This window comes from Narcine bancroftii, chromosome 3 (genome assembly GCF_036971445.1).
Source record: "Narcine bancroftii isolate sNarBan1 chromosome 3, sNarBan1.hap1, whole genome shotgun sequence".
In the NCBI taxonomy this organism is placed as follows: Eukaryota; Metazoa; Chordata; class Chondrichthyes; order Torpediniformes; family Narcinidae; genus Narcine; species Narcine bancroftii.
This window is the reverse complement of record NC_091471.1, coordinates 141,319,823-141,345,892: the sequence shown is the minus strand read 5'-3', so window position 1 is coordinate 141,345,892 and position 26,070 is coordinate 141,319,823. Positions and strand designations below refer to the sequence as shown.

The 26,070-nt window shown below is 38.8% G+C and overlaps 2 protein-coding genes across 14 annotated transcripts in view; one reads left to right on the top strand and one right to left on the bottom strand.

The window, feature by feature from the left end:
- The window catches only part of gab1 (GRB2-associated binding protein 1), a 262,884-nt gene extending 254,153 nt beyond the window's left edge, over positions 1-8,731 (top strand). For 3 of the 5 annotated variants that reach the window (XM_069925280.1, XM_069925278.1, XM_069925281.1), the window contains 3 exons: positions 243-375; positions 5,994-6,131; positions 7,005-8,731. In XM_069925280.1, coding sequence (XP_069781381.1) covers positions 243-375; positions 5,994-6,131; positions 7,005-7,160 — 427 coding nt within the window. In that variant the 3' untranslated portion in view covers positions 7,161-8,731. The remainder of the gene's footprint in view (positions 1-242; positions 376-5,993; positions 6,132-7,004) is intronic. The other 2 variants (XM_069925282.1, XM_069925279.1) reach the window with 1 other exon arrangement.
- ints10 (integrator complex subunit 10) overlaps positions 1-26,070 on the bottom strand; it is a 121,346-nt gene that overhangs the window by 633 nt on the left and 94,643 nt on the right. For 4 of the 9 annotated variants that reach the window (XM_069925268.1, XM_069925273.1, XM_069925276.1 and 1 more), the window contains 3 exons: positions 25,366-25,459; positions 22,562-22,633; positions 21,734-22,065 (listed from right to left, as the gene is read on the bottom strand). In XM_069925268.1, the coding sequence (XP_069781369.1) occupies positions 21,909-22,065; positions 22,562-22,633; positions 25,366-25,459 (323 nt within the window). In that variant the 3' untranslated portion in view covers positions 21,734-21,908. Of the gene's footprint in view, positions 1-10,410; positions 10,576-21,733; positions 22,066-22,561; positions 22,634-25,365; positions 25,460-26,070 lie in introns of those variants that run through there. The other 5 variants (XM_069925272.1, XM_069925275.1, XM_069925270.1 and 2 more) reach the window with 4 other exon arrangements.

The following is a 26,070-nucleotide window of genomic DNA, read 5'->3' as shown; positions in this document are numbered from 1 at the left end:
GTATGTGAGTGGAAAGAGAAAGGTTGAGAACCAATGAGTTAGACCAATTAATATTTTACATAGTTTATTAATTGACTTGTGTTTTCAAGAAATAATTTATAAATTAGTCATGTCATCAGGTCATCCACTGCCTCACTGCCAGTTTATAAATGATATGCACATAGTTTTTGGTATTAATGGGAGGAACATGAGGTGTAACTATTTGGACTGTTGCTTTTTTTCCTCCCCCAATAATTCCTAAGAATCAGCTACTCCAGGTTTCCTGTCAATCCCCGACCAGCCTCCGTTCACAGCACTGCTTCCAGCACTGATTCACAGGAGGACAGTGAGGAGAATTACGTGGCCATGGAGTCTGCTCCCTCCACGGATGATTCAGTATGTAACCTTCCGATTCATCCATTTTAATGTCATATGTTTCAGATTCAGCAAACCGGCAATATAGTGCCTGAAGGTAGAGTATTTATGCATTCACAATCAGAACTTACAACAGTAACTTTGATGGAATGCTAATTGGATACTTTTCATTAACAATCATTGTATAAACAAAGCAAATGCAATGCCTCACTGGTCTAAAGGTAGTAGGTTGGATATCTGGTTGTCTGTGTAAATATTGTATTTGTATCTAGGATAAATTGTGCTTCAGCTAAGTACAATCTTAATGATTGAATGTCATGTTCCCAACAATTCAGGTTGAATCAAGGAATTTAGAAGGACACCTCATTAATATTTATGTGTTCTCTCACTTTGATTTCATTGTCTTTAAGGGTTCTTTTTTCTATTCTTTTAGGGTTTGTAGAAGCTGCTCACTTTTATTCTTGCTCCTTTTAGGGCAAAAAAAAACCTCCTGTAACCTTTTCTATGTTGTTGCTATTGTATTACTTTCTCTCCTTTTCTCAGGATCCCTGCTATTCTGCTTCTCGACTTTTTTTTATAGCTTTCTGCTTGGACTAATTTCCTTTTTTTGTTTATCATTTCTTTTCTTCCTGTTGCTTCATTTTTCAGTGAAGAATCCTTCTATTGCACTGTCCCTATCACACCCATTGAACGGGAAGTATCAGGAAGGGAATGGACAGAAGAGGTGAGGAGGTAGATGTGGGGACAACAGCTTTTACACCTGTAAGCAGCTGCTTTTTTTTAAGTAAGACCATGTTTTCGTGAAAAGGTTTAGTATGCAATGTTCTTTTGGTGCAAATATTGAGCAATTGGCTAACTGTAACTACTGTTCTCAACCAAGCAGTCCAAGTCTGAATTGTATAGCCTCACTATGGGTAATATGTTCACTTTATCTGTGGACAGCTTGAAGGAAAAGAACCTTTCTCATGCATTCTCAGAGATTAATTTAGGCATTGTGATAAGAGTCTAGGTCTTCATTAAAAGTCTGGAGTCAATCAAAGGAGATAAGAGAGTAAAAAGAAAAGTAGCAATATGCCTGATGCTTATGGAGATGTGTGTTTGGTGGTTCTGTATTTGAATTGATTCTGTATAAGTTTATTCTGATGTCTTCTTCACAACCCTATCTGCATTGTATGCCAAGGGTCCATTCTTCCTTAATACTCCTGACTTTCAAGGGTGTTACCCTTGTTGAACACCCCCCCCCCACAATGCATTGCTTCACACTAATCAGGATTGAATTCCATCTGCCATTCCCATGTCCAATTTACCAGTTGATCAACATCATTCTGTGGCCAAAGATTATTTTCATTATTATCAAATTCTGTATCGTTCAAAAACTCGCTAAACATACCTTCTCCATTGACATCTAAGTCATCAATGTATATCTCAAACTGTAGAACAGGTAAACAATCCTTTATCCGGAATCCTTGGGGGACGGTGTGTTCCGAATTTTGCATTTTCCCAGATTTCAAAACAAAAGCCAGCTGCCCCAGATTTAAGCCCACCCGAATTGTGCTGCCGTATCCACCCCCTTCCAGTCGCGCAGGCGTCACTCCCCCCCCCCCCGCCCGCCCAAGTCGCTCTGCCGTCTCTCACCCCACCCGAGTCGCGCTGCTGTCTCTCTCCCACCCCGCCTGCCCGAGTCGCACTGCCGTCTCTCCTCCCCCGCCCACTCGTGTCGCGCTGCCGTCTCTCCCCTGCCCGTCCGAGTCGCGCTGCTGTCTCTCTCCCACCCCGTCCACTCGAGTCGCACTGCCGTCTCTCCTCCCCCGCCCACTCGAGTCGCGCTGCCGTCTCTCCCCCGCCCGTCCGAGTCGCGCTGCTGTCTCTCTCCCACCCCGTCCACCCGAGTTGCGCTGCCATCTCTTTCCCCCCCCCCCCCCCCAGCACCCAACCTAGTTGTGCTGCTGTCTCTCTCTCTCTCCCTCCGCTGTACCAGCACCAGGAAAAAAATGCCGGTTTTTGGAACTTTCTGGATTTTAGATGTCCAGATAAAGGATTGTGTACCTGTACATTAGTCATAAGCTTTTAATCATGTTGTCAATTACGAAACCAATTTAGGATCTAATTTGTCTTTATCCCATGGACTCTAACCTTTTACACCAGCCTTTCATGTTGGGCCTTGTGTTACGAGCCCAAAGGACCCCAAAACCCAGCAGCAATAGACATTCACCAAGACAAGTCGTTTTTAAAACAAAAGTTATTATTAGTCAACTTCAAGCATGAAAATAGAATCAAACATTAACTTAACTCTATGCTTAAATAACCCAAATTAACCCCCTTCTAATTCTAAGCACACGTGTATGCAATGTGTGTGTAAGTTCAAGAAAAGTTCTTTGGTTCACAGTTGAATCTCACTTCTTCCAAGTTCTCTGGTTGCTGGCAGTCACCATACTGTGCACAGAATTTAACATGTATAAAGTTCACCAGGCTTGATGCTTGAAAGGTAAATGTTTACCACTCAGGGAAGGTTTTTGTAGGGTTTGCAGAGAGATATTTGTTGCTCCAGAATTTCCACAACTGAGGTACCACCACTAGTCACCTCAGGGTCTCGCTGATGAAACTTGCCCCATCAAAGTCTTCTAGATGGTAACCTCTTTCTTCAAGCTACCACAGAGTTCCATTCCTTCCTCTATTTCAAGTGAAACATCAGACAGATAGCACTTCCAACCATCTACTGCTCTGGAACTTGCTTTCATCAGTTTCACACAGTTTTCTCAGGATTGCACTTTTCAGTTTCTTGTCAGTATCCCACACACTGACTGATTGACTGAGCTATTAACTCAACACTCTCTCTTTTTCAACTGAAACTCCAAAGAGAGCATGTAACTCATGTCTTGCAAAACCCCCACATTCTCCAGCAAATAGGAGTTCTTCCTTCTGCTCCCATCTGTTGTTATCTTAGGTAAACAATCCAGGAGTGACCTTTCTATGAGCACTTTGCAGAAAGGGTACTGATAGATAGCATGACTCCCACAAGACAATGGTCAAGCATTTTATGATCAGTTCAGTTAACACCTACTTGTGAAAGGTGCTTACATTCTCCAGAGATCTTGCAATGTGAATTCTTCAGTCTTTCAAATAAGATCTGTTTTAAAATGTATGTTTGTAGGTGATCTACTCTAAATCTTATAAAATCTCCTCAAATATTAATATTGTTACACTTGTCAATGCCTCAACCCCATAGCCTTCAATATATGGAGCTTCCTCTTTAAAAACTCAATTCATCAGACAAGATCTACTACTAACATATTTGTGCAGACATTTCTCTGATCAATCCTTACCTTTCCAAGTGTGGATTAATCCTGTCCCTCAATTTTTTTCGAAAAAGCTTCCTGCCCGAGACAGATTAACTGCCTCTTAGTTACCTTACTGCCACATTTCCTTTCTTCCAAACATCTGACATTTTGTCTGCGGCTCATCAGAGTTAAACATCTTCATTAAGACCCCAGCAATCTTCTCCCTTGCCTCCCGTAGCAGCCTGGGATAAATCTCAGGCCCTGGGGATTTATTCTCTTTTATGCCTGCTCTGACATCTTGTACTTCCTCCATTTTCATCTTTTATATGCTCTAGAATTGCTGTCCCAACAAATCTTCAGTTGAAATATCTTCAATCTTGGTGAATACAGATGAAAATTATTCACTTAATACCTTGCCAAGATTCCCTGGCATCATGAATAGACTGCCCTTTTGGTCCCCACTTCTTACTTGTAATTCTTGGTTCACAACAAACTTAGAAAATGTGTTAGGACTTTCCTTGATCTCATTGGCTTAGTGATATTTGATGTCCTTCATTTATCCCTTTACTCTTGAAGGGCTTCCCCTCCTTTCAGAGCTGTATATCTACCATAGGTATCCTCTTTATTAATCAAATCATTGATACCCCTTGACATCTAAAATTCCCAGGCCATGTGATCCTTGCCTTCACCCTTACAGGAATATGTTGGCCCTGAATTCTTGATTTTAATGGACACCAGAGCTAGAATTTCATTTATGAGTACACTGCACATTTTTTTGGTACATGTAGTCAAAGAAATTCCTAGATTTCACTTCTGATTGTATATGAAACTCAACATTTACCTTCATTCTCAATCAATGTGCTAATATTCTAGACTGCAGATTACTTGACCAATGCTCACTACAAGGTGTTTTAGAGGGGTCTGTTTGCTATCAGCCAGATCTCTTACAAGATGTTAAAATTGTACATCTAGAAGGGCAGGGACTGATCAGGGACACCCAACATGGATTTGTGAGGGAAAAGTCATGTTTGATAAATCTTGTTGAATTTTTTGAGTAAGTGACGAGGAAGGTTGATGAGGGTAGAGCAGTAGATGTAATCTATCTGGATTTCAGTGAGGTTTTCGATAAGGTTCCATATGGAAGGTTGGTGAGTAAGGTTCAGGCACTAGAGATTGATGTCGAGATAGTCAGATGGGTTCAACAGTGGCTAGAAGATAGACACCAGAGAGTTGTGGTGGATAATTGTCTGTCAGGCCAGTGAAGAGTGTTGTGCCTCAGGGAATGGTGTTGGGTCCATTGTTGTTCGTCATTTACATTAATTTTTTGGATAATGGAGTAGTAAATTGGGTAAGTATGGGAATGATACAAAAATAGGGAGAGTTGTGGATAGTGAGGATGGTTTTCGGGAACAACAAAAGGATTTGAACTGCTTAGAAGAGTGGGCAGAAAGATGGCAGATGGAGTTTAATGTAGGTAAGTGTGAAGTGCTTCATTTTGGGAAGAATAATCAAAACAGGACATATGCGGTGAAGGGGAGGGCATTGAGGAATGCAGAGGAACAGAGAGATCTTGGAATAAAGGTTCATCGTTCTTTGAAAATGGATTCTCATGCAGATCGGGTGGTGAAGAAGACTTTTGGTATCCTGGCCTTTATAAATCAAAGCACTTTTGGAATATTGTGTATAGTTCTGGTCACCAAATTATAGGAATAATATCAGTAAGGTAGAGAGGGTGCAGAGAAGATTTACTAAAATGTTGCCTGGATTGCAGTATCTAGAATATAAAGAAAGATTGAGTAGACTGGGTCTTTATTCATTGGAGCGTAGAAGGTTGAGGGGAGATTTGATAGAAATATATAAAATAGTGAGGGACATAGATAGAGTAGATGTGAATAGGCTTTTCCCCTTGAGGGTAGGTGAGATTGGTACAAGAAGACATGTTAAGGGTTAACATTAGGGGGCAAAACTTTAGAAGTAACATAAGAGGAAGCTTCTTCACTCAGAGAGTGGTGGTTGCAGCAGGGTCAATTTTGTCATTTAAGAGATTTGATGAGGGCATGGATGTGAGAGGATTGGAGAGTTATGGGCAGAGAGCAGGTAGGTGGGACTAGTGGAGTTCACTTAAATCAGTGCAGACTAGAGGAGCCGAGATGGCCTGTTTCCGTTCTGTAATTGTTACATGGTTATATGCATCCCTGCAAACAGGATGCCTGAAATGCTATTCTGATGAAAGCAGTTGATTTTATGAACATAAATAGAAATTATAACCTTTTCAGTAGTTTTGAAATGTGGTACTGAGAAGGAATGTTATACAATGTTTTGTTCCCATGATAATGTTGAATTTATTCCTGACTTTTGTAGAGCATAAAACAGGGAGTACTGCAATGTTGTGATGGGGGAAGCAGTTTAACAAGATCTAAAGGTGACAAACAACAAGTAGAGTATTTAGACCTGGATCTTGACTCTGGAAAATCAACACCACCACGAAAGGTACATATGGTGAGAGTTTATAATCTGTAGTGTGTTTGATACTTTTAAATTTTATTTGGCTTTGCTCTCAAGTGTTCTTGGGAAGCAATTAATATCATTTTTTTCAATAAAATGTGTAGAATTGCATTTGATTTAGGAACCAATCCAAATGGAGCCATTATTATTGCTGGAGATGCAGCGCCACACATTTGTCTGATTCATTCTTCTGTCAGTGCAACTTCCAAAACCACGATGGCAGGCCGGCTTTCAAACACTAATATTTCAGAAATATTTCTTGTATTTCTTACATAAATTAAGAGAAGCTGGAGGGACTTAAGAAGCTGGCCACTTAAATTGTCTGATCCAAACTTGAATTCCAGTAACATTAAACTATTTTCAGAAGATTCATTAAGGTTTGTTTGACAGTGCTGTCCAGCATCTGCCTATAACTGACTCTCTTACATGGCTTTCCAGTTGAGTCTTATGAAAAGTTGTTTCACATTCACAACAACTCCCCACCCCACCCTCCACTTTCTGATTAGATTTCCAGCCACATTCATTTGAATCAGGATTGGACTGTTATCACATTATATTGACATCATTTGGGTTCACAAATTTCTTTCACTACCAGGTCCATCCTTATTAACAACTATGTCAACCCACAGAAATATATGCAAAAATCAGTTTTTGGACATTATGCAGATGATTTTCTTGGCTAGTAAAATGAAATGCCCATTCCTACATTTGGACTGTTTATTGCATAAAATCTTCAATTTCATGTCGACTCTAGTGTAGGTTCAAAGGTGCTGAAACAACTTTGGCATTGTAATATACCAGCCTTGGCTTGAACCAAACAATTAATCACACTGGGGGTCTTTTACAAGATTTTTTTTTATTTTTCAGAAAAGTAATGGTACAGGTACCATAGCAGCGGATGAAAAAGTAGACTATGTGTTGGTGGACCAAGAACGAACACTCGCACTGAAGAATACTAGAAAAGCATGGACTGATGAACGGCAATCTACAGAATCAGAGACTCCAATTAAAGGTGCAAAGTGACCCGATCATGTTGTTAACATCATGCCTTTTTTACACCTGCCACTGATGGCATTCTAGCCAGCATGCTCTACCTTGAATGAGCCATGGATCAATTTATGAAGTGACTTGAGACTTTACATACAAGCAGCATACATCATCAAAAAGGGGGAATTATTGGAGTCAACTCAATAGCTGTAATTAAGTGCATGCTGCCATGATTTGTCTGCAAAGACTACCTTTGATACTGTTTGTTAGTTTCATGCACTCTGTAGGTTATTGTAGTCTTTAAATGCCAATTGGAATTGTTACTTTGGTACAAGGAGAAGCTATTAGTTACTTCAGGAATCTGGTCTGAGCAGTTGATTCCTTAAATAGAAAATTACTTTGAATTCTAGTCTGAATCATGGAAATGTCCAGTCTGTAAAGTATGTTTTAGCTGAACTAATTTTCTAATTTTTTTTTAATTAAAGGTCCAGGTTATTTAAGCTTAAATTAGTTGAGACATTTTTTTGACACTTTATAGACTTAACAGTGGTAGTTACAATAGTACTGCTAATAAATTGTTAAACATATGTTGCCACATTGCTGGCAGTGGCCTTCAGATCACCACAATCTACAAATTAAAAAAAAAACAGAATCCCACATTCCTTGCCAGTATTGAACAATAAAGGCCAATGGTTTCTTATTCTATAGTTTGTGTTTACCAAAATGATTACCATGGAGGAAGAAATGTGCACTACATGAACTCAACTCTTGTTGAGTTGGTAACTTTGGAAGGTTGAGACTTTAATTCTCTCTGTGGTTTACAGATATCGTTTAAAAATAAACATTGTAAGAATGCAGATTCTGCAGGGTAGAGTCTTGCATTCCTTGTCACTGATGCAGAGTGAAATTTGCTGTTATCGTGGTAGCAAGATGGCTCATAATCTTTAGACTGGCATGGTATAGCTTGCCATGGCTCTAGCATACTTATGTCCTAGAATCTTATTGCATAATATATGTTCCATTTCAGCCAAATGTTTGAGTTATTTGTAAAACAAAGTATCAGATTGCTGCATTTTTGGAGATGTGTTTCTTTCTAAGATCATCTGTTCATTATGGGAACTGAGTTATGTTAAACATCCATCTCTAAAAGCTACCAACATCATTTCAGTAATATAACCACCACCTTATCTCGGGAATGTGATAATTATATTGTACATAACTTTTTTCAGATCATTTATAAAGTGCTTACCAACTGTAAATGTACTAAAAATTACTAACATTTATATTTACAAAAATTGTCTATATGCACAAAAATGTTGGAGTCCATCAAAGATTTTATCATTAAACTTTCAATGAATATTATGTGTATAGTTTTCCAGCTCACTGGCCTTGTATCTAAAATAAATATCTTGTCTGAAGAACCCTTTTCCCGTATTGTAAATTACATACCAATTGTAAGTGGTAAATACTAGTTGTATTTTAATGAGTTATCCAAATGTCAGTCATACTGTAAATGTAAAATTAAATCAGTTACCTTATTCCACCCAAGATTTATGAGCCTATATTTTCTGGTAATGGACTGTAACATTAAAAAAAAATGACTTGCACTTGTTTGACCAACCTTATTGATATCTTTGGAAGAGATAACAGTGTAAAAGTAATGAATCTTCAATAAGGTACTTCAAAACTGAATAACAAGTTTGTTGGATAATGTGAAATTGGGGAGAAATTCTCAGACTGAACAAACTGGCCTTTGGAGATTAGGGGTAAAATGTAGCTTTGTACAGGGGATGTAGTGATGTTCAACAAGAAGCAATAGTGATACCACTGTTGTTCATAATTGACATTCCAAATTCTCAATTGTTAATCAAAGATGCTTTCTAAATTTTCACAATACTTAATAAGGGGCAATAGTTTACTAAAGGCAAACTAAAGAATGTTATCGAATGTCAGAATAGGCAACATTTACCATATGAATTTTAATATCGATAAATCTAAGATGGTATATTTTTGTCAGTGGCGTAATAGTTTCTTGAAAGGTTTCATGTTGGGAGCGGAAGAAAGGGATCTTGGGGTACAAATAGAGTGGGTCTTGTTTCTCTTGTAAAGAAAGCTTAGGGGTGACTAATAGAGACCTTAAAATAGAGATCTTAAACATGATGGAAAATTTTATTGGGAGTGTATACAGAATGTTTCCATCTGGGGTGGATCACAACGTGAATATATTATAGTCAGTTTAAAAATAAATCCAATTGAGATTTTAAATAAAGCATTACCTCACCCAAAGATCACAAGATATAGGAGCAGAAGTTGGCCAATCGGCCCATAGTGTCTGCTCCACCATTCTATCATGAGCTGATCCATCCTCCTACTCAGCCCCATCTTCTGGCCTTTCCCCTGCAACCCTTGATGCCCTGACTAATTAAATACCTGTCAATCTCTGCCTTAATAACCTGGCTTCCACCAAAGAATGGTGAGATCTGGAATTTGGAAGGAGTAATTGAAGATGATGGTACAGCTGCTTTTAAGAAGCTTGTTGAGAGCAAATGGAATCAAGATTGATTGATAAGACTATGGTGAGGAATGACAGTAGACTTAAAGTAAACACGAATATGTACTGGTTGGACCAAATAATCATATTTGTATCCTGTTGTTACCCTGCCTCATTTTTGACTTTTCTTCACAGTCTTCATCACTCAGAGAGAAAAAAACTTTGTGCAAGAACATTCCAATAATAGCAATAAATTGTAAATAACTTTCAACAATTGCATTTTTATTTATTAGATGTTAGAGAAATTTAAAGCAGTAAATTAATTATTGTTAGGAAACTGAGTAATAAAATATAATGAGAACCAGTTTTCACAGTTTATTACTACACTTACATTATGTAAAATTTCTATGTAATGGCATTATTTAGTATTTGCATTTCTTCTGAGTCCAGCATAGCACAAAATGTACCTGGTTTTGTCTTCACCGCAACTGATGCCCTAGTTATTTCTGGCATGCCACAGTGCTGGTTGATTGCACAGAGGCTTGTTCCTATTTTAAAAATCCAACCAGGTAGGTAAGAACCAGGGTCTGTACAAATGATCTAGTTGATGTGATCTCCTATCCAGTGTAAAATTAAGCAATGTTTTTGAACTGAAAGTTGTGGAAATCAAATTATTTATATATTTTCTCAGTTTATATTTTTAATGGAACTGGGTGTTATGTGGCTTACTGGCTTCACGACAGCTCTGTGACTTACTTCCATGTACCCCTATCTCTCACATTTGTCCATTATTTCGCCTTTATTTTTGCCATTGATTTACAGCCAAGTGTGATTTACTGTAGCTAATTAACCTTGCAGCATGCCTTTGAAATGTTATGCACCCAAATGAAACCCACCTGCTCAAAGAGAGGACACAAATCCAGCACCCAGGGATGATGAAATTTGACTGGAGCATTGAAGCTGCAATATTAACACACATTTCACTCTACCACTTCAATTGTGGATTGCCTAAGTCCACAACATTAATATTTAGAATAATCTGTGTGGACTTTTCAGTAAACCATTTTTTTACGTCACGCCTAGAATTGGAAACAAGAATTATCCAAGGGTCTTTTTTAATCCTTATGATTTATCAGGCTACTGGGTGATTCACCTCATTTCCACTGCCCTGGACCATCCCATATCCTGAAATCTTTCAAACTGTTTTTAATTAACTCTGATAGTCTTCTCACCATTCCAGTGTGTTCAGTAAAGTTTTCTAAATCAATATATAAAGATACCAACTTGAGCAAGAGCAATACTGGATCTCTTATTAAGGGACGAGACAGGACAGGTGATGGAAATGTTTGTAGGGGGACATTTTGGGTCAAGGGATCATAATGCCATTAGTGTTAAGATAATTATACATAAAGATAGGTGTGGTCCTCGAGTTGAGATTCTAAACTGTGGTGAAACAAAGAAAGACTGCAGGTATTATGTAGTAAAAACACACAGTAATGCTGGCGGAACCCAGCTGGTCTCGCAGTGTCCATAGGAGGTAAAGATATATTACCGATGTTTTGGACCTGAGTGTTTCTTCAAGGTATAAGCAAAGAACAGGAAGGTGTCAGGGTCTGGACTTATCCTCCTGCCATTCTTTAGTCTTTATTCTATTGCCTTTCTGTTCTTTGCCTCTATCTTGAAGAAGGGCCCAGGCCCAAAACGTCGTTAATATATCTTTACCTCCTATGGCGGCATCGTCTGCAAAGAGTAGTTCACGGACAAGTTTCTCTTGTGTCTTGGTGTGAGCGTGCAGGCGCCTCAGATTGAAGAGACTGCCATCCGTGCGGTACTGGATGTAAACAGCGTCTTCATTGTTGGGGTCTTTCATGGCTTGGTTCAGCATCATGCTGAAGAAGATTGAAAAGAGGGTTGGTGCGAGAACACAGCCTTGCTTCACGTCATTGTTAATGGAGAAGGGTTCAGAGAGCTCATTGCTGTATCTGACCCGACCTTGTTGGTTTTCGTGCAGTTGGATAATCATGTTGAGGAACTTTGGGGGACATCCGATGCGCTCTAGTATTTGCCAAAGCCCTTTCCAGCTCACGGTGTCGAAGGCTTTGGTGAGGTCAACAAAGGTGATGTAGAGTCCTTTGTTTTGTTCTCTGCACTTTTCTTGGAGCTGTCTGAGGGCAAAGACCATGTCAGTAGTTCCTCTGTTTGCGCGAAAGCCGCACTGTGATTCTGGGAGAATATTCTCGGCGACACTAGGTATTATTCTATTTGCCCATTCAGAGCCAACTCTTCAGCGCTTGACGTCCTGCTTTGCGGAAACTTCCAAAATGTTTGGCCTGGAAGTCAGCCTGAAGAAAACTGAGGTCCTCCATCAGCCAGCTCCCCACCATGACTACCAGCACCCCCACATCTCCATCGGGCACACAAAACTCAAAACGGTCAACCAGTTTACCTATCTCGGCTGCACCATTTCATCAGATGCAAGGATCGACAATGAGATAGACAACAGACTCGCCAAGGCAAATAGCGCCTTTGGAAGACTACACAAAAGAGTCTGGAAAAACAACCAACTGAAAAACCTCACAAAGATAAGCGTATACAGAGCCGTTGTCATACCCACACTCCTGTTCGGCTCCGAATCATGGGTCCTCTACCGGCATCACCTACGGCTCCTAGAACACTTCCACCAGCGTTGTCTCCGCTCCATCCTCAACATCCATTGGAGCGCTTTCATCCCTAACGTCGAAGTACTCGAGATGGCAGAGGTCGACAGCATCGAGTCCACGCTGCTGAAGATCCAGCTGCGCTGGGTGGGTCACGTCTCCAGAATGGAGGACCATCGCCTTCCCAAGATCGTGTTATATGGCGAGCTCTCCACTGGCCACCGTGACAGAGGTGCACCAAAGAAGAGGTACAAGGACTGCCTAAAGAAATCTCTTGGTGCCTGCCACATTGACCACCACCAGTGGGCTGATATCGCCTCAAACCGTGCATCTTGGCGCCTCACAGTTTGGCGGGCAGCAACCTCCTTTGAAGAAGACCGCAGAGCCCACCTCACTGACAAAAGACAAAGGAGGAAAAACCCAACACCCAACCCCAACCAACCAATTTTCCCCTGCAGCCGCTGCAACCGTGTCTGCCTGTCCCGCATCGGACTTGTCAGCCACAAACGAGCCTGCAGCTGACGTGGACTTTTACCCCCTCCATAAATCTTCGTCCGCGAAGCCAAGTCAAAGAAAAAAAGAAACCTCCTATGGGCGCTGCAAGACCGACGAAGTTCCTCCAGCATCTCTGTGTGTTTTTATTCTAACTAGGAGAAAGCCCAATTCTAAGGAAATGAGAAAGGATCTAATGAGCGTGGATTGGGGTAGGTTGTTTTCTGGCAAGGATGCACTTGGAAAAGTGGGAAGCCTTCTAAGTGAAATTTTGAGAATTCGGTTATTATTGTTTTTGTCAGCATTGTAGACAAAATTAACAGGGCATAAGGAACTTTAGTTTTTGAGAGATGTTTGGGATCTGATTAAGAAAGTGTGTAGCAGATATTAGCTACAGGGAGCAAATGAGGATTTTGAGGAGTTTTAAAAATGCAAAAAAAAACTAGGAGGACTAAAATGCTTTGGCAGACAATGTGAAGGAATATCCTAAGGGCTTCTTCCCAGGTATATTAAGAGCAAAAGGATAGAAAGGAACAAAATTGGTCCCCTTGAAGATCAGAGTGGTCAGCTTTATATGGAACCAAGAGAGAGGGGAAATCTTAAATGTTTTTTTTCTTCCAACAGTATTCACTCAGAAAACAAGCAGTGAGGTCATGGAAACTATACAGATTAAAGAAAAGTTCTTGTTGTCTTAAGACAAGTATGGGTGGATAAATCCCCACGGCCTGACAATATATTCCCTTGGACCTTGAGGGAGGCTAGTTTGGAAATTGCAGGAATTCTGGCAGAAATATTTAAAATGTCCTTAGCTACAAGTGAGGTGTCAGAGGATTAGAGGGTAGCTCACATTGTTCCGTTGTTTAAAATAGCCTCCCCAAGTAACCCTGGAAATTATAGACCAGAGAGCCTGACATCAGTAGTAGGTAAATTATTGGAAGTTGTTCTAAGAGATTGGATATACAAGTGTTTGGATAGCCAGGGACTGATAAAGGATAGTAAACATGACTTTGTACATAGTAGGTCACGTTTAACCAATCTTATAGTTTTTCAAGGTTATCAGGAAAGGCTGTGGATGTTGTCTGCATGGACTTTAGTAAAGCCTTTGACAAGGTCCACCATGGGAGGTTAGAAAGGTTCAGATGCTTGGTATTCAAGGAAAGGTAGTCAACTGGATTTGACAATGGCTGGACGGGAGAATCCAGAGAGTAGTGGTGGACGATTGCTTCTCAGACTGGAGGCCTGTGACTCATGTTATTCCTTAGGCATTGGTGCTAGGACCATTATTGTTTGTCATCTATATCAATGATCTGGATGATAATGTAGTAAATTGGATCAGCAGGTTTGCAGATGACACTAAAGATTGGAGGTGCGGACTGCGAAGAAGCTTTTCAAACCTTGCAGAGGGATCTGGAAAAATGGCTGATGGAATTTAATGCAGACAAGTGTGAGGTGTTGCATTTTGGAAGGACAAACACAGTAAATGGTTGGGCACTGAAGAGTGCAGTAGAACAGAGGGATCTGGGAATACAATACATAATTCCCTGAAAATAGCTTCACAGGTGGATAAGGTTGTAAAGAAAGCTTTTTGGAATATTGACCTTCATTGAATATAGGAGTTGGGATGTATTGGTAAAGTTGTAGAAGACATTGAGGCCAAATTTAGAGTAATGCATGCAGTTTTGGTCACCTAACAACAGGAAAGATATAAATAAGGTAGAAATAGTGCAGAGATTTACTAGGATGTTGCCCAGACTTCAGGAACTGAGTTACAGGGAAAGGTTGAACAGGTGAGGACTTGACTCCATGTAGCGTCGAAAAATGAGGAGAGATTTGATAAGAGATATTTAAAATTATGAGGGGAATAGACAGAGTAAATGTAGGTAGGCTTTTTCCACTGAGGGTAGGTGAGATACAAATCAGAGGACAAGGGTGAAAGAGGAAAAATTTAGTGGGAACGTGAGGGGGAACTTCTTGACAAGAGAGTGGCAGGAACATGGAGTGAGCTGCCAGCTGAAGTGGTGAATGTGGGCTCAATTTGGACAGGTACACGGATGGGTGAGGTATGGAGAGCTACAGACTGGGTGCAGGTTCAGTGGGACTAGGTAGAAAAATGGTTCGGCACAGACTAGAAGGGATGAAGGGTCGAGACTAGTGGTGTGCCTCAAGGATTGGTACTGGGTCCATTGTTATTGGTCTCTGCCAATGATCTAGATGATAATGTGGTAAACTGAATCAACAGGTTTGCAGACAGAGTAAATGTAGGTAGGCTTTTTCCACTGAGGGTAGGTGAGATACAAATCAGAGGACAAGGGTGAAAGAGGAAAAATTTAGTGGGAACGTGAGGGGGAACTTCTTGACAAGAGAGTGGCAGGAACATGGAGTGAGCTGCCAGCTGAAGTGGTGAATGTGGGCTCAATTTGGACAGGTACACGGATGGGTGAGGTATGGAGAGCTACAGACTGGGTGCAGGTTCAGTGGGACTAGGTAGAAAAATGGTTCGGCACAGACTAGAAGGGATGAAGGGTCGAGACTAGTGGTGTGCCTCAAGGATTGGTACTGGGTCCATTGTTATTGGTCTCTGCCAATGATCTAGATGATAATGTGGTAAACTGAATCAACAGGTTTGCAGACAGAGTAAATGTAGGTAGGCTTTTTCCACTGAGGGTAGGTGAGATACAAATCAGAGGACAAGGGTGAAAGAGGAAAAATTTAGTGGGAACGTGAGGGGGAACTTCTTGACAAGAGAGTGGCAGGAACATGGAGTGAGCTGCCAGCTGAAGTGGTGAATGTGGGCTCAATTTGGACAGGTACACGGATGGGTGAGGTATGGAGAGCTACAGACTGGGTGCAGGTTCAGTGGGACTAGGTAGAAAAATGGTTCGGCACAGACTAGAAGGGATGAAGGGTCGAGACTAGTGGTGTGCCTCAAGGATTGGTACTGGGTCCATTGTTATTGGTCTCTGCCAATGATCTAGATGATAATGTGGTAAACTGAATCAACAGGTTTGCAGACAGAGTAAATGTAGGTAGGCTTTTTCCACTGAGGGTAGGTGAGATACAAATCAGAGGACAAGGGTGAAAGAGGAAAAATTTAGTGGGAACGTGAGGGGGAACTTCTTGACAAGAGAGTGGCAGGAACATGGAGTGAGCTGCCAGCTGAAGTGGTGAATGTGGGCTCAATTTGGACAGGTACACGGATGGGTGAGGTATGGAGAGCTACAGACTGGGTGCAGGTTCAGTGGGACTAGGTAGAAAAATGGTTCGGCACAGACTAGAAGGGATGAAGGGTCGAGACTAGTGGTGTGCCTCAAGGATTGGTACTGGGTCCATTGTTATTGGTCTCTGCCAATGATCTAGATGATAATGTGGTAAACTGAATCAACAGGTTATGTAGCAAAGGAGAAGATACATCACCAATATTTTGGGCTTGAGCCCTTCATCAAGTATTTAGTAATTGGGATGTTATGGTGATAATTGTTTAAGACAATAGAAGGCCAAATTTGGAGTATTGTGTGCAGTTTTAGTCACCTAACTGCAGGAATTATATAAATAAATTTGGCACAGACTAATTAAGGGCTGAATGGCCTGCTGTGTTTTAGCATTCTATTGTTCTAAACCTGTAAGAATTTTTAAGTATTCTGATTGAATACTTCATCTAAATTCTGAAGGTTCAGTCTACTCATTCTCTCCTAATTTGGCAAATATATCACCCCTGGAACTTGCTTTGTGAATCTTGGCTTTCCCTCAATGCCAAGTATACCCTTTTTGTCTGGAACTCAAAATTATATACAATTTCCAGGTACAGCCTCTTCAAGATCCTCTAATTACAGTAGGGCATACTTATTATGTCCCACAAATCCTTATAAAGGCAACCAAAGCAAAGCTCAATTGCTGAGTAAACCTCTGATGGGCAAAAATTTCAACATGTCTAGAAGACCCTCAGAATCACCAAGCCAAAGCAGATTGAGTCCAACATTCTTTCCAAGCCCAAAAGTGTAAATCAGTGGTTCTCAACCTTTTTCTTTCCACTCACATAGCACTTTAAGTATTCCCTATGCCATCGGTGCTCTTGATTAGTAAGGAAATGCTTAAGGTGATAAGTGGGGGGAAAGAAAAGGTTTGAAAACCACTGTTTTAATCGTACCTAATTAACTCATTATGTGCAGTTCCATAACCATATGCAACCACATAACAATTTCAGTACAGAAACATCTCGACTCCACTAGTCCCACCTACCTGCTCCCTGCTCATGACCCTCCAATCCCCTCACATCCATGCACTCATCCAACCTTCTCTTAAATGACAAAATTGACCTACAGCAACCACCTCTTCAGGAAGGTCCTTCCACTCAGCCACCACTCTCTGAGTGAAGAACTCCCTCTCATGTTACTTCTAAACTTTTGCCCCCTAACCCTTAACTTATGACCCCTCCTTCCAATCTCACCTACCCTCAAGGGGAAGAGCCTATTCACATCTACTCTGACTATCCACCTCATAATTTTAAATACCTCTATCAAATCCCCCCGCCCTCAACCTACACTCCAATGAATAAAGACCCAGTCTACTCAATATTTCTTTGTATTCAAGATACTGCAATCCAGGCAACACAAAATGAAATGGGTCAATTACATTTTTCTCAAGCAAAATATTTCAGTAACAATTGGGTCTAGCGCAATGATTCTCAACCTTCCCTTCCCACTCACATATCACCTTAAGCAATCCCTTACTAATCACAGAGCACCGATGGCATAGGGATTACTGAAAGTGGTATGTGAGTGGAAAGATAAAGATTGAGAAGCACTGAACTACAGCATATTACAGGCCCTTCAGCCCACAATCTTATGTACACCTACTCCACAACAATCTAATTTTTCCCTATTTCATGCCCATTAACCCTCTTTCATTCATCCATGTGTCTAAGAGTCCTGGCATGGTTGGCACCCCTTTTAAATGGCCCTAATGTACCAGCCTCAACCACCAGCCCTGGTATTCCAGGTACCCACTACTCTGCTTCTTCGGATATCTCTCCTAAACCTTTCTTATTTTTTATTTTTCACACTACGAAACATACTGACCAAAATACACACAAGCATTTCCCTCTTGAATATACACAGTGTCATTTTCTCCCCTTTTCCTCCTCCCTTCCCTCCCTCCTTCACCCCCCCCCCCCCCACTCAACGTTCAACCTATATGATACATTAAACCCATTAAACAATGTCATCACACAATGAAAATAAACAAGAAATTTGTGTCTTCTACTTTTACATTCTGGGTCAGTTAATTTCGTCTTCTTCTCCTTCTGTCATTTTAGGTGGTGGAGGTCCACGGTAGGACTTCTCTGTTGTGTTCCATGTACGGTTCCCAAATTTGTTCGAATACTGTGATGTTATTTCTTAAATTATATGTTATTTTTTCCAATGGAATATATTTACTCATTTCTATGTACCATTGCTGTATTCTCAGGCTATCTTCTAATTTCCAGGTTGACATAATAGTTTTTTGCTACAGCTAAGGCTATCATAATAATAATAGAAAATTGTTTTTTGGGAAATAAATTATTATCTTTTGGACAAATATGGTATAACTCACGGTACAATGTTTGCATACCACCAACTGAAAACCTACTTGAAGGACAAATTGGGAAGCAGGTTAAGGTTACCAGAAGGAAGCAATTTTGAATATGTGATTACAGACACAATGATAATTAAAAGATTTATAACAAACATGTACATCAAACTGCAACAAAAGAGAACGAGGAAACAAGCTGTTAACCCAAACAAAAATGGGAACAAGATCTAAACATAAAGAATGAAACATGGGAAAAGCATGCTCCAGAACTATGAGAAATATAATAAACACGAGGTTACGCATGATACAATATAATTGGTTACACAGGCTATACACCACACCCCAAAAGTTAAATAAATGGGACCCAACAGTATCAGAAAGATGTTTTCACTATAAGAAGGAAACGGGAACAACAGTACATGCAATTTTGGCATGTGAGAAAGTGAAAAAGTTTTGGGAAGATCTAAACCAGGTATTAAATAAAATCACAAAAAGCAACATACCAAAAAATCCAGAGATCTTTCTTCTAAGTAATATAAGAAGTAAAGAACTTGGACTCCTAAATCTTTCTTCACTCACCTTAAACACATGGCCTCTGGTATATAATATTGTAACCCCATGAAAAAGCTCCTCATAATCTTTTACCTCATCCTTTGTCACACCCAAGAGAAAACCCCTAGCTCTGTCAACCTTGCCTCATGACATGTTCTCCAAATCAGACAACATCCTGGTAAATCTCTCTGTGCCTCCCCAAGCAGCAACATCCTTCCTGTAATGAAGCAACAAGAACGGAATGCAGTATTCCAACTGTGGAAAATCACTTTAAAAAAAAAATTTTTAATACTCAGGCTGAAATAAATTGCCTTCATTGTTCTTACAGCAGTGAATAAAATAATGATTTATTTTTTTCTGGAAAAGTTATTTCATAATTATTGTTTTGATATGTTGGTTCCAATAACAAAATTGATTTAAAAATTGAGCCAGAGAAGGGATCATAAGAATGGAACTAGTCCAGCAAATGAATTAATCATTTTACAGCATTGTTGGCAACCTACAATGGTTTTGGCTTTGACTAATGTCGCTGTCCTAATTTTTCTGACCTGTAGCAAGTCATCTGCGCAGTCCCCTGACCTACTAAAATGACTATCTGCCTCACTGAGAGAAACTGGCTCCAATGGTCATGGCAGGGACCTATGTGCCTTCTGCAATGTAAATAGCAGGAGTTGGGGACCAGAACAATCTCTAATGGCCAAAGATACTTTGTTTAGCCATCTGTCAAATATCATGAATATCAGGTCTCAACTGGGTTTTTTTTAAAAATGTTGTTCAGTTCAAGTTCCTGCCATGATATTTCTCTTCAATTTTGTGCTCCCACATCAGTCTTGAAAATGCAAATAATTGGTAGAACATCATATCGATGCAGAAATACAAAAGCTGCTGTCAATAAAAATTTGGGAAATTTCTTACATTTCATCACAGAATTAATGTTAATTTCTATAATTTAGTAAGGAAAGGAAACATGGCTTCTAGATGGCCAAATTTTATTCTGAATTTTTCACCTATCCAGAAAATGGTTAAACATTAAACAGTATACATTTGTTATTTTTAAATTGCTCTGAACAAAATAGCTACAAAACCCATCTATAACAATTCAACAAAAGGCATTTTTTTTAGAAAAACCTTTACATAGAAACTGCTCTATAAATCTGTACATGAAATCTACAAGAAAAAAGGTGACCTTTACTGCCTTCAACTAACAATGTTTCTGAGAAATAGGACCACACAAAATAAATAGTTAATCGGTCACTAAAGTATTCCTTTTATGCTTTAAATTCACATCATAACGAGCTACTGTTCCACTAAGACTGAACATCCAGCTTCGGAAGTTATGGCAATTAAATGTAATCTATCATGCAAATATAAATTGAATTGATGCAAATCCAGAATGGCAATGCAATGTTAAAGGCTTAAACTATAAGTGAAGACATTCATCCCTTTTTCTCAAGATCTTTAGAAAAGTTCACCATTCCTTCTTTGCCATAGTAAAGTTTCCTTTCAACGTTTTCCTTATTGTTCTTTAAACAGTAATTGTCATGGGAATGGTTATCAAAACTGACACCAGTTTAATTTTGGGAACTTACTTCAAAAGGTTATAGCAGAGTAATCTGGTCAAATACCTATCATATGCCTCTGGGCCTAGTGCTTACCAGTTCACTACAAATTTGAATCTGGAATTTTATCATCTCAATCAACTGCCATAATGTTATATCCCTAGGGATATAATATAAACAGTTAAAAAAATAACCATTCATTTTTTTAGGGTTGTACAATTAATAATGATCATCAGACAGAGGTGTCTACTGCAAGATATTAATTTTATCCACATATCTTTTCACACTTTCTGTGATTATATCTATGATTAATTTTCACATTTAACTGACATTACTTTGAGCAAAGTTTGCATAAATCAAATAAAGCTTATGCTGGGATCACCAATCTTAGCTGTTAATTCTAAATCAGATGTTTTATTTTACAAAATCTCACACCAGTTGCTGTGTTAAATTCTAAAAGTAAATGTAAAATATACATCATCAAATGTCTTACAACAATATAGTTTGATGACTTTTTTTGAGGTATCCTACTTTTCCTTCAGAAATATATTTCTTCTCAAGATCCCTTGTCACAATAAATACATTCTGTGAAACCATTTCCGGTAGAAGAGGAACTATTTGTCTTTCCGAATACAAATGTCTAGGGCTCGGAGAAAAATGTTATTTCAAAAGAACTTGTCCATTTTGTTTCTAATCGTTTTAAAGTTTCACCATGATACAAATGGACTAGTGGGGAGAACAAGCTTGGGAAGAGGTATCCTGCATAGACAATGTTGATCAATCTGAACTAGTGTTGGATACTGTAGATGAGAAACTACAGTATTGGGAATTGTAACATTCTCTTTTAAACCACCAAGGCATGATTTTTTAGTTTGCTGGGATAAATTAAAAATGTTTTGTTTTTTCTGATTTTGATTTATATCATTACAAAGGGAAAAATTAGAGCACTTTCTTATCTAAACCTAGTCTGTGATGGGAAGAAAAACTATCTACTATTTCTGATATCTGTGGGAAAACCAATGAAATTAGTTTGGAAAATCAGCTATTTTCCAAAATTCTGATAGTCTATGATTTAGTAGCCTCGTGCAACACATATGGAAGTACACATTGGGAGAGTTGGGTGCATTCTTCTGAGGATGGGATGAGAGCCTAAAACAAATTGGTGAGCCATTGTGAAATTTTCTCTACAGATAACATGCGTCTACTTGAATATTGGCCACAATGATAGAAACTGGAAGGAAAAATACTCCTACCCTCTGGCCTAAATTCACACAATAATCAAAACCGAAGCACTTCAAGAAGTAATATAGTACTGATATCAGTGCAGTTAGAAATAAAATTTCCTTTGCAGTCTTTGCTCAAGTTCTGGTCAGGTTGACACAGTAATGTATAAAGTTGTTTTTCAAGCACAGGACAGACTTGCATAACCATTCACATTTTCTAAAAGAGAGTTTCATAATGTTGCTCATATCAAGGTCTGGAGTAATATGACTTTCTCAGAAATACAAAATCTATGTAATACAACCATTAAGTTTTCTGCACATCGAGAAACCTGTCGCTCCATGGCTAACCGAAAATCTTCCTTTACTCCCTTCGTAATACCTCGGGTTATGGTATGATGTCTGTAACACAAATGAAATAAGAAATCATATATCTAGCAATGATAAAGCCATTGCTAAACCATAATAAAATTCTAGCTTTTTAAAAGTTATCAATGAAATGTATAATGTATGTACAGAAGACAATTTCATTATTTTACTGATTTGTTGTACAGTTGTCTGAAGAATGGTTTACATTAATTAACAAAATTTTAGTGAATATTTAAAATCCTTTGCAAAAACAAACAATAATTCTTTCTAACTAAAGTACTACATTTTGTAATTGAAAATGCTCCCTTGTTGCATCCATTTTACAATACAGAATACATTTATAAAGGACTCTTCATTTGTGAAAATGCCATTGTATGGCATTTTGTGAAGAACTATATACTAAAATGATCATTGTATGGCATGATGCTTAAATAATGGATTGTGTAAATATATATATTTAAAAAAATTAAAAAACCCATGGATTAACATGGTGACAAACACAGCACATGACGAACAGGTCGTATGGTACCTGTCAGCTGTCTGACTGCTGGGCTGCAGTTTGAACTCCTGTGGAAGAACCCCCACTGGAGGGCTAGAATTCCTTGAAAACAGTAAACATCAACAGTACATTCAACACTCACACATTGTCACCTGTTTGCACAAAACTCTCTACCTGCTACCAATAGGAAAAAAATATAATGGGAAGTGAAGAGAGCATGTTAAAAAATGTAATTTCAAAAAATTTCAGCAATTACCTGGAATGTTAAAATGTCAATGTACTAATTTTTTTTAAATATAGTACATAATCCAGAAATACAACCATCTATATAACTTGAAAAAGGATACATATTAGATAACATATTATGCAACAAGACAGAACATATATAACATCTCAACCTTTTTCTTTCCATTCACATACCATTTTAAGTATTCCCTATGCCATAGGTGCTCTGTAAGGGATTGCTTAAGGTGGTATGTGGGTGGAAAAAAAGTTTGAAAACCACTGTTTTAACCGTATCTAATTGACTCATTAATGCACACAGTTTCTTAACTCTAAAGAAAATTTTTCTCAAGCAAAAGATTTCAGTAACAATTGGGACTAGAGCAGTGGTTCTCAACCTTCCCACTCACATACCACCTTAAGTAATCCCTTAAGTAATCACAGAACACTTATGGCATAGGGATTACTTAAAGTGGTATGTGAGTGGGAAGAAAAAGGTTGAGAAACGCTGATCTACAGTAAAATTACTAATGCACAAAGAGTCATGATTTATCATTAAACTTCTTTAAGAACAGGATTTATATTTTTTGATTTCTCCCAGTAGCCTCACTAAGCCCACTTTTGTGACAAACACAATAAATGATTTGTTCTCATGTTTTAGAACCATAGAACATTATTACAGCACAGAAACAGGCCCTTCAGTCGTTCTAGTTTGTGCCAAACTTTTTTTCTGCCTAGTCCCACTGACCTCCTGCATCCAATCCATGTAACTGCCCAAATTCTACTTAAGTGTTGAAATTGAGCCCACATTCACCACTTCAGCTGGTAGCTCGTTCCACACTCTGTGTGCATTCTCTGTGTGCTGTTTTCACCAACATTTTTCTATAATCAATTTTAATTTCATTAGCCACTAATCCTGAAATTTCATTTACATCTTAGTGCAGCTCATTAAATGTTTTGTCACTGCAGTAAAATATATTAAGGAAACTTGAGAGGGTGCATGACTCCACATCTTATTTTTTCAATGACTAGATTTGGAACATCACAGAGTGACAAGCAAAGACGTCAAATTTAAACAGCGCCATAATCTGAAACCTGCATACCTTTAACACCCGTGTCCCACTATCCTCAACCCCCTCACTGCAACAATCCCCTATTATTTTTATAGCATATTAACTCTCATAGGTATATTTATTGAAGGCTTCAAAAAGGCTGATTTCGGGATCATTGTTAATATATTAAGATTATTTTTATGGGGAATGATTGCATACATGTCAACATCCAATATCTGTAACCAACTTCATTGTTACATCAGCAACTTCAATACTACATCCATTTTAGAGCTGTTCACATAAATCATTTTTCACTTTACCCATTCCGAGCAGTGTTTAAAAAAAATTCAGAGTAATTTATAACATTAGGAGTACGATTATGAAAACTGATCTGAGAATAATGTAAAGCAGCACACCAGTATCTTTAAACTGCTACTTTCAAGTTTCAAATCTTTCTGTAAAGAGGGAGAAGAAAATATTTTAACTCTATTCAATCATTTCTCCAAACTATTTAGCTATATTAACATCATTTGCATTACCAATGTAGATTAATCTTCAGTCTATTCAGGTCAACTATATGACCTGCCCAAATGTAAAAATGAAATGATGAGTCAACGCACAACATGCTTCAAAAGAAAAATTATTTCAATAAGACAATCATCTCCAAAAACAAGAGAAATTCTTCAGTTCCCACCAATTCAAAAAAATTCTCAACTGGTGAATTTCTCAACTGAAATTCTTTGTTCCTTCTTCCAAGCGTTTCAGTAATTTCAATGTACCAATTATGAAAAAAGACAAACCTTACCTACAACTCCAAAGTTGGTTGGATCCAAGAATCCATTTTAGACAGATGTTCACATATCTGCACTTACATACATACACATACATGTTTCTTAACCAGAGTTCTGAGTACTGGAGACATCAGAGCAATGATTTTAAAAAGTCAATTTCTTGCCCTATCTGCAAAGCATTAGTACCTTATGGAAATGTGTAAGGAAACACATCTTCTCAAAACTGCTTTTGACTACAGGTGATAACCAACTCTATTAGCTGGCGAATCATCTTTGAAAGCATCACAACTAAATCTTACAATGTAGTCCAATGACATCCAGTTATGCTCCCTGGTTGTGATCGAGAAGAGCAACCTTGATTTATTAACCTGACCTAAGTCAGGCATCGATTTCAACTATAACACATCTAATAGTACACATAAGGGATTTCCCACACTAGGTTTCATGAATAAGCCCAATAAATCACTTGGGGAAATTTTGGCCCTAAAACAAGAAAAAAATACATGATTTCAAAACAAAATCCATTAGAAACTAAGAATTAGCAAGGCATATTCAAACAAAAAAAAAAATCATAAAATCTATCAAGTTTTGTAGGAGGTTAACTGCTTCCAGCACCTTTTCTCCTTAGACCACATGTATATTCCTTGGTACATGCTGCAACAAACCAAGGAGCCACATCAATCAGCTTTACAAACAATCACACTGAAATTTCAGTGTTTCAGTCAAGCTGCACACCAGGAAAAGACTTACAGTAAAGTACAGTACTCACTTTATGAGAATCCCTTGATTTGGTAATAGCTCAAGGTGAATTTTACCACCCTCTGTTGTTCTAAGATATGCAAATTCTTCCAACATATCAATGTCTGTGGATTTATTAAGGACTATTATCAATTCTGTGTAGCACTCTATTAACATATTTCTAACAATACAGCCCAGTACAGGCCCTTCAGCCCTTGAAGTTGTGCCGACGCATATATCCCTTCCTAAAATATACACACACACATGCACATGCAGACTAAACCCTCCCTACCCCATAACCCTCTATTTTTCCTTAATCCATGTGTCTGGCTAAGAGACTCTTAAATGTCCCCAATGTTTCAGCTTCCACCACTATCCCCGGCAATGCATTCCAGGCACCCAAGTGTAAAAAACTTACCCCTGATGTCTCCCCTAAATTTCCCTCCCTTCACTTTGTACGTATGTCCTCTGGTGTTTGCTGATCCTGCCCTGAGAAACAGGTGCTGGCTGTCCACCCTATCTATGCCTCATAATCCTGCAGATGTCTATCAAGTCTCCTCTCATCCTTCTATGCTCCAAAGTTTAAAATCCCAGCTCTGCTAACCTTGCCTTATAAGACTTGTTTCCCAATCAAGGCAATATCCTGGTATAACTCCTCTGCACCCTCTCCATAGCTTCCACATCCTTCCTTTAATGAGGTAACCAGAACTGAACACAATAAATGTGGTCTTACCAA